The following is a 9229-nucleotide window of genomic DNA, read 5'->3' on the forward strand; positions in this document are numbered from 1 at the left end:
GTTTCAACCCTTGGCTGGCCACCAACATTGCCAACTACCAGCACTTCCAACTTATCTGGACTGCTCCTCAGGCTTTGCGATTAGGGTCCATGCTAGGCATGCTGAAAGAGGGCCCCTACCCCCTGCAGACCACCAGCATTTTGCTTTGTTAAAGGCTCTCAATGAACCCTCAATGAGCAGCAGTACTTTCCAGACCTACGAAAAAGAATACCGGTATTTTACACAGGAGAAAAGTGGGTGCTGGCTGAAGGGCTATGACTCAGGTTCAAACCCTGCCATTTCCAATTAAAAGACCTAGCCAGAAGTGATGTGAAAGGCCTCCACCTGAGACTCTACAGAGCCACTGCTGGTCAAAGAAGACAATGCTGACCATGCTGGACTGATAACCTGACTCTGTTGAAGGGAGCTGTGTGTTTGTGTGTCTGCTCACGGGTGTGAAAAGGACATGAATGAAATGGAAACCATCTCCAGGTAGAGGAATGAACCATAAACTGACAACGGGGAGCAAAAGGAGTAAGGATGACTCAGGCCAAGCAGGGGGTAAGACACAGCAAGTGAAACCAAGCTGGACTCGGCCAAGACAGATGCAAAGAGCATCAAAAGGGGCTGCAACTCCTATTTATCTCAGTGGGGCTTCTGCATGAGAACATCTCAGTCAGCTCCTGTTCTTTGCCCATCCCGTCCATAAGAGCAGGGGTAGTCAATCTATGGTCCTCCAGGTGTCCATGGACTACAATTCCCATGAGCCCCTGCCACCCCTGCTTAAGAGCACCCTTAAATCGGTTTCCTTTGCAACAAGCTGTGATAAGTAAGAGCACAGGGAGTCAGCTTCAGAGGGCGTGGTTGGAGGGAAACGAAGGAAGCCAATGGCAGGTAGGCTCAGATGAAACCGCAGACAGAGGCAGCCTCTGCAAGCTTTGTTCAACAGCTGAAGTTTGGGTGCTCCCGCTCACTCCATTTCTGTCTGGTAAACAGATCATTTGGCTGGCTGTCGTGGTGTGCATGCGTGGGGGGGGGGGGAATCTCACAGGAAGCAACACCTGAGAACCAGGAAAGATTGTTTTTATTCCAACCAGTGGTGTACACAGAACCAGAGATGGATAGTGACAGGACAGGAGCAAGGCCCGATCTTGGCTCTTTCACGCAGGCAGGACCAGTAGGATAAAAAAACCCAACTCCAAGCCAACGGGCAGCAAAGGCTCCACTGCAAATGTTCAAGGGTCGGTGTCCAGTTTCTTCCCCGTGTGGTGGTCAGGTGGGGTGTATTTACCCTCCTTTATCAGTTTCTTTCTCTGCTCTAAAACTTTCATCATGCGTTCTATCTGCCAGAGAGAGAAGAACAAAACAGTGGCAGGAGAATTCAGATGTCATCTGGGCTGAGCAGACAAGACTTTTTTTTTTTGTGATAGACATGAAATGCATTCCTGCCCCTGACGTGGCTTCACTTTAATAACACTCAGTACACTCTCACCCCCTGATCTTCAGGCCCCACCTGTGGATTGTTCCCCACCTGTGGATTGTACCACCGCTTGAAAGGGGGGAATCACAAGAGCGTCTGTTGCAGTGTATGAAGAAGCAAAGGAACGCTGCTCTTTTTGACTACTGCACAAGAGAAGGAATTCCAGCAAATGTAGCTTTTTTCTCCCCTGTGCATGATAAAAATGCACCTGCCCAAATCCCCTCTTGCAACCAACTGCTCAGTGATCAAGGAGCCTTGATACCTTTCCTCCCTTGGTGCAGCTTTATTGGCCATAGCCTAAAGCCCAACCAATACCCAGCTCGTGCTGCCCCAGGAAACAGAACCTGCTACATATATTTTTTAAACTCCCTTTTCTCTTCTGGGTCCATTGTAATTATTAGTTTTTAAAAAATATTTTATTTTATTATTTTATGCTGGATCATTAAAAGACAAGAAGCCAATGATCTAGGTGCATTCGGATCCTTATCCTGCAGAACAAAGGAAAAATATTCATTGCTCAAAAACATATCCTTCTCTAACAACGGGGTTATCCATCTCTGTCTTCACTCAGTAGCGGCAGAAAAGAAAGACCTATATGGAGAAATATTATAAGCAAGGTCCCAGGTTTCAGGTTGGAACTAGAAGACTGCGATGGTCAGGAACAGCACTCCAATGTTCTCGCTTCAAGTGACATCTGTCCAGGACAGATCTAGTGGGAGTGGCAGTGAGGGGAGAAAGCAAAAGCAACTTCTGCCAGATGACACCCCCTAAGCCCTGGTCCCGTCCACCTGTCTGCCAGCAAATGAACACAACTTGCCAGCATCATGCTTCACCAGCCAAGAAGTTCAGTCTCTTTTCAGACCCCGGTAGCTGGCGTTTGGACATCTGCTTTGCTTAGAGCAGACTCTGAATACGTGGAGAAGGCAGGGAAGGGAATAGAGGACAGAAAATGTAATGCAGCAACACTTGTACCATGTGAAAGCAAAGAAGAAGAAAAAACAAAGAGAGAAGTGAATACAAATGGAAGGTGGCAAAAACCAATGATTGCTCAGCATTAATGTATCTCCCAAATGATATCCGGGCATACCCAAATTTAGTCTGCAAATGTTAGAAGCCCCCTCCCAGCCCAGTCCTCCCAAGAAAGGTACAGCTGAAGAGGATCAGACCAACACCAAAAAGGCCATCTAGCACAATTAACCAATGCAAGGCAGGAACAAGCATCAGCCGGGGCCCTACTCCCACCCCTCCTTCATAATCATCATTTGTGCACATCCAGAGGAGTGCCTGTAAGCAGCAATGCCACAGAGGAGACAGAGGCTCACTCCCAATTCCCTTGCCTCTGATGGTCCAATTACATCAACTTCCTCCAGGTGGGACAATTACTCCCCTGCTCAATGCATACTCTCAGCCAGGAGTAGCCAAGGATTACTCACCCCCATGCTGGAAGAAAGTGAGGGACTGGCCCTGCAGTGGAAGTGGGTCAGTACCCAACTAGTGCTCCCCCAGGAAGCAGTACCGGTTACAGTCTAGTCCACCCCAAAATCAATGATTTTAAAAAAAATTTAAAGGGGAGAAGGCATTTTTGTTTTGAATTCCTGCTGTAGCATTTTTTCTGTGTAAAGTGAATTCTTAGCTTAATGAGAACATGTAGCCTCTTAAAGTTGAGCTGATGATCCAAACATGAAAGGTTGCTTTCCTCTGAAAAGAAGATGCCATGGAGAACGACTTGACCAGTCAACATAACAGTCGGATGTGTTTCTACAATGGCTCTTCTTAGAGGAGGGGGATAAGTTGTGCCAGTCATCATGCAGGTATCTGTTTGCTACCGGGGAGGGGGTGTTGTTTAATAGGTTGTTGCTCAGTGGTAGCGCATCTGCTTGGCATGCAGGTTTCATTTTCAATTCCCAGCGTCCCCAGTTACAATTTCCAGCCTCTTGAGGACTAGGTTGCAGGTGATATGAAAGACCTCTGGCCTGAGGCCCTGGAGAGCCACTGAGTAGACAATATGGACCTTGGTGAACCAAGGATCTGATTAGAGTATAAGTCCGTTTCATGTGTGCTGCATTTGATGACTGGGATGTTGACAACAGGCTCTGTCTTCCCACAATAAAGAACTGGTGGCTTCTTGCCCCCTCATGAAGATCTGTAATCGGAACAGCAACTATCACCAGCTTTTGGAGATAGCTGAGTGTATTTGTTTTTGCGGGATGGAACAGTTATGGCACAACAGGAGGGGAAGATGATAGCAGGAGGGGAAGAAAGCAACTTCGAAAAAGAAGCACCACTTTCTATCGCCAGTTGGAGACCACTTTAATCTACGCAGGAGTTTTATAAAAGGAATGCAACTGGAGCACTGTTACCTACAAATAAGCATAATTTCCAAAAATAAAACAAAATCAGTCCAGTGGTACCTTTAAGATTTTTGTTGGTCTTAAAGGTGCCACTGGACTCTGATTTTGTTTTGTTGTGCTGCTTCAGGCCAACATGGCTACCCACTTGAATCTTCAAAAAATAAAGACATTCATCTATTGATTTGAAGCCTGTATTAGCGCCTTTCTACCTTGCAGAACTAAAGACGGCTTACCAAGTAAATAAAACAATGTTTTATTATTTTAAAACAACTAAAAGACTGCACTTTAAAATCTGTTATGGCTGCCCATGAATAAAAACAAAATTAATCAGATGTAGTTCTAAGTACAACTGTCTCCAGCTGCCTCCTGAAGATCAGAAGTGAGGGGGCCAGGGGAGATTGTTCCATCATGTAAAAAGTCAGAAAACTATTTCTCTTCATCATATCTGCATTCTGTGCCTTACCTTACATGCTAACGTGACTTGCACCATGGAACCCGCTTTGAGCCTCAGTGAGAACAGCAGACTAAGTAATGTAAGTAAGCTTATAGCACAGCCTTTCAAAAGGATCTTTGCTAGGTTTTAAGAAAAACTGGTTTAATGGTTTTCTGATTTGGGTATTTTGTAGCTAAAAAGAATACATGGATTTAAATTCCCTTGATTTAAACTAGGGCCCATGGCCCCAAACTGTACAGATTCTGCCTTTCCTCAAAGGCAGTATCCAAGGTTCATCCCTCCTCCATTTTCCTCTCTGAGACTGGTATGGGCAGAAGATGTCACCCAGTGAACTTCATGATGAGGGAGAGGTTTTGAACCCAGGAGACCTTCTTATGGGCCTTCCTGAACACTCTACCTGTGTTATCCATCTTCCGGCACTGTCTTTCATGCACCCCATGGGAACAAGTTCTTGAGACAGGTGTATCCCCCAGAATCCCCCTCCCCTTACCATTTTGTATTTGGTCATACACTCCTGGAGATCATCAAACTCTATCTTGCACTCCTTCTGGGCTCGGGTTTGGCCAATGCCATCGGCACACTCCAGCCACTCTTTCTCGAAGGCGTGGCATAAAGAAGCCCTCTGATATGGCTGCTTGGCACTCTGGATCAGGATCCACCTGTCGATATCAATGCCAAGCTTGTCTTGGAGGTCCAAAAGCGGCATGGCTGAGGGTCAGAGGAAACAAAGAAGGGGATACAGAGTATATAGAACAGAAAAAATGAGGAAAGAGCCACTGTGTATAAATGTCAACAATCGTATTCAGAAGGTCATTGGGTATAACGGATGTGTACAAACAGGAGGCAATTCAATTACAAAACTCAAATATGCACAAAGCTACATACAATATTTAGAAAAACAGAGCGAGAAATCACAACTTATGCCCCGAAAATCTCAGTAAACAAAGTACTATTCTATAAAATGAATTCAAATGAAAAAAGCTTACCATGAAAAGGATTAACACAATTTAGGATTTACACAGTTTAGATTCACCAGCTAAGAGCATTTAGCCAAATTCACTTCCTAAGAGAGAAGGAGCTGTATATGACATTTTGGCTTTCCAGTCTCCTGTATGGTAATTCTGTGTGCATGCTGAAGAAATTTTTGGAAACAAGGAATATACCAGTTCTTGCTTGTGCTTTACTGCTGTGACATTGCAATCAAGTTTTTCTCCAAACAGTAAAATTGGACGTTGTTTGCCTGGCTAAGTTGTGGATTAGTGCACCTACAGTTTCTCCCTCCCTCATATGGTCACTCTCCAGTGTTAGTCACAGATAATTCCCCACTGCTGTTAAAACCATTTTATTTATTTAATGTTGAGATTTATTGGCCTCCACTCGTGGCCAGGCCAGCTCGCGGCTGCTTACAGTCAAAATAAATTACAAAATCTGGCAATAAAACCCCAGTTAAAAAACAACAACCCTGTGGTGCATAATGAGCAGAGGGTGGTCCAATGCTGAAGTGGGCAGGATGGACCACAGCATATCGCAGGTTCCCATGCAAACAGAAAGCCCACAACCACACCTCCCCCCCACCCCAAAGTTTTTTAAATCACTGGCGAGCCAGCTTAAAACGGGAGCCTCCAGCCGCCCATAGCTTGAAGCAGCTCGGCTTTCTCCTCGTCCTGCAAGAGGGTACCGGCAGTGCGGTACAAGGAAGACCCTTTCACTTCGCCAACCTGATAAACTACCAAGCCAGAAAGCAACAGCCCTCCCACCCCCGCCATCCCCAATGCTGAGGTAGACTGCTGCTGCACGCAGAGGCTTCACCTCCCTATAGCGAAGGTAGCCAGCCTCGTTCGGCGGAGAATCAGCAGCCGGCTCCAGAACCCTGCAATTGAGAACCGCGTTAAAGTCCCCTCACCTGGTTCTCCTCTCCCTCTCCTTGCAAGCCTTTTACGACACCGCCGCCGTCAACGCGCCGCTCGCTTGCACGACACTCCAGCGGCGCCTGCGCAATTGAGGTCAGGAGGGCTCGGCTGATAGGTTTCGAGCTAGCCGCCCCTGGCGGCCAGGAGGAGGAATCACCGCTGCCTCGCAGGGGCTGCAGATTCTCGCTTCTGCGCGGTTTCTTTTTTAACCCCACTGGGAGCCCTCTGCAGGATAAAAGCGGGAACGACACCCTGGACATACGCAGTGAGAGATTTTTGAGATCTGTCCATCCCAGGTGTGAATCTGGGTATCTGCCTGGTGGAGGATTATGTTGTTGTTGTTTTTTAAAGCCAGCACTGTATTGAGCATTCCTGACAAGCCCTGGCGTGATTATATCCCATTCCAGATTGGTTTGGAGGTTGATCTGACTATGGACCATCCATGGGCAAAGCATAATGACAAGGGGAAATGTGGGCTACAAGTGACATTTGCAGACACACACACACACACAAACAAAGAAAACAAAGATCATGGCATCCGGCCCTCTCAATTCATGGCAAATAGATGGGGAAGAAATGGAGATAGTGACAGATTTTATTTTCCTGGGCTCCAAAATCACTGCAGATGGGGACTGCAGCAAAGAAATTAAAAGACGCTTGCTCCTGGGGAGGAAAGCTATGGCAAATCTAGACAGCATCCTAAAAAGCAGAGACATCACCCTGCCAACAAAAGTGCGTTTAGTCAAGGCTATGGTATTCCCAGTTGCAATGTATGGCTGCGAAAGTTGGACCATAAGGAAGGCTGAGCGTCAAAGAATTGAGGCTTTTGAACTCTGGTGCTGGAGAAGACTCTTGCGAGTCCCTTGGACTGCAAGGTGAACAAACTGGTCAGTCCTAGAGGAGATCAGCCCTGACTGCTCTTTAGAAGGCCAGATCCTGAAGATGAAACTCAAATACTTTGGCCACCTCATGAGAAGGAAGAACTCCCTGGAGAAGAGCCTAATGCTGGGAGCGATCGAGGGCAAAAGAAGAAGGGGGCGACAGAGAATGAGGTGGCTGGATGGAGTCACTGAAGCAGTAGGTGCTAACTTAAATGGACTCCGGGGAATGGTAGAGGACAGGAAGGCCTGGAGGATCATTGTCCATGGGGTCGCGATGGGTCGGACACGACTTCGCACATAACAACAACACACACCCTGACTCACAAATTAGAACTGACACAAAATGGCAGCTTAGAAGTCATAGAATAATAGAATCATAGAGTTGGAAGGTACCTCCAGGGTCATCCAGTCCAACCTCTTGCAGGATGCAGGAAATTCACAACTACCTGCCCACCCACAGTGACCCCAGTTCCATGTTGCTTCATTCCTTAAACTCTGGGGGCTAATCTCCTTCCCAAGGTTGCAACACTGTGACTGTTCACCTGGAAGTTCAACCCTATGGGTCACCATAAATTGGTGGCAACTTGACTGTGCTTTCCAAAATTGCCAGCGAATGCTTTGCAGATCAAGCAGCCACACAAAGTTTTAAAAAATTACTATGCAGAAAGGGCCAACCATTGCCCGCCCCTCACAGCAAGCACAACACAGCATCTCCCCATAGAAGTTTGGCTCCACCTTGGCTTCCTTAGCAGCACTGTTTTCAGGTTCATCCATATGACCCTGTCCTCTGTTCACCCTGCTTCTGTTTCCCTCCCCGCTTTACTACAATCTCTTGCAAATGTGGCTTAGTACCATCTTTTGGGGAAAAACTGAAGTCCTTTGGATGTCATGTGCGTGGGAAGGTGTATGCATCTGCTTCAACACCATTTCCCTTTCTTCCCTCCACACCAGGGGCTTCTGAGGCTTTCTTTTAAAGATGCAGGCTGCACATTTCCCCTTATAACTCTGCAACACAAAAGGCTAGAGCAGTCCAGAATATCACTGAAAGAGTACTGATGGGGATTAACAAGGGAGATGCTTATTGCCTTGATGACCCAGCAATGCCAGCTATCCTTAGTTGTCCAGAAGATGCTAAAGCAGATTAACTTTTGGTCTGATTTCCCCATCTTTCTAATCAGAAGTGCATAATGCAGTCAGAAAGGTTCACCCATACAATGCTTCCAGCAATGCGCCAGGCTGAAATTCATCAATTGAATCAGAGTGAAAATGCAGTGAAAGGAAAGGGGCTGGATTAGATTTTCGCTCCTTATCTAGGTATTGAAAAAGCCTCTTGTGGTGCAGGGTGGTAAGGCAGCCGACGTGCTGTCTGAAGCTCTGACCATGAGGCTGGGAGTTCGATCCCAGCAGCTGGCTCAAGATTGACTCAGCCTTCCATCCTTCTGAGGTCGGTCAAATGAGTACCCAGCTTGCTGGGGGGTAAAACGGTAATGACTGGGGAAGGAAATGGTAAAACCACCCTGTATTGAGTCTGCCATGAAAACGCTAGAGGGCGTTACCCCAAGGGTCAGACATGACTCAGTGCTTGCACAGGGGATACCTTTACCTTTATAGGTATTGAAGGCCCCACCACAGAAGAGATATACAGAGCAACTCAAGGTTTTTTCCCCCCTAAAGTTCAATCTGACAGTCTACATTTATTGTCAAAAGCTCCCAAAATATCTGGCCTGCTTTAGAACCAGTTCTGGGTGGAGGGAATTAGATGTCTCTATACATCATTCTGGTCCAAACATGGTTTTTTTGCTTTAATAACTTCTCCTTTTTTTTTTTTTGAACAAAGAGCCTGGTGTACATTTAGCATATCCTTGCTTTCCACAGGACATGGTCACATGTTGAACAGACCCCATCTGAGTTAAAGATGGTATGCTTATTTCCCCTCTTGTGGGACAGCAGCTTGCTCAGCCACTGACCTACCCAACTGAGGTCAGAACACCCATCATCCCGTTGATTGCGTAGACTTACCCTGGGTGATCTGCCTTGGGTCTCGGCGAGGAAGATGGACTACCAGTAAAACAAATCTCTCAGGGCCCATTTCTTTGATGATGAAAGAGCACTTCGCTCCACCAGCTCCAAGCTACTGATGGAATGAGCTGCCTACAGAGGTCTGGGCCCTTTTA

At 46.7% G+C, this 9229-nt stretch overlaps 1 protein-coding gene across 2 annotated transcripts; it reads right to left on the reverse strand.

The window, feature by feature from the left end:
- Positions 1-1045: 1045 nt before the first annotated feature.
- On the reverse strand, positions 1046-6318 carry NDUFS5 (NADH:ubiquinone oxidoreductase subunit S5). 2 transcript variants are annotated; one of them, XM_077337350.1, is made up of 3 exons: positions 6168-6318; positions 4755-4972; positions 1046-1322 (listed from the first exon to the last, which is right to left on the reverse strand). In XM_077337350.1, the coding sequence occupies exons 2-3, from the start codon at positions 4968-4970 to the stop codon at positions 1215-1217; spliced, it is 324 nt and encodes a 107-aa protein (XP_077193465.1). In that variant the 5' UTR covers positions 4971-4972; positions 6168-6318; the 3' UTR covers positions 1046-1214. The 2 variants fall into 2 exon arrangements, with proteins under 2 accessions (XP_077193465.1, XP_077193466.1); XM_077337351.1 differs by having other exon boundaries at positions 6074-6209.
- Positions 6319-9229: the final 2911 nt, after the last annotated feature.

This window comes from Paroedura picta, chromosome 5, assembly GCF_049243985.1.
Source record: "Paroedura picta isolate Pp20150507F chromosome 5, Ppicta_v3.0, whole genome shotgun sequence".
Lineage (NCBI taxonomy): Eukaryota > Metazoa > Chordata > Lepidosauria > Squamata > Gekkonidae > Paroedura > Paroedura picta.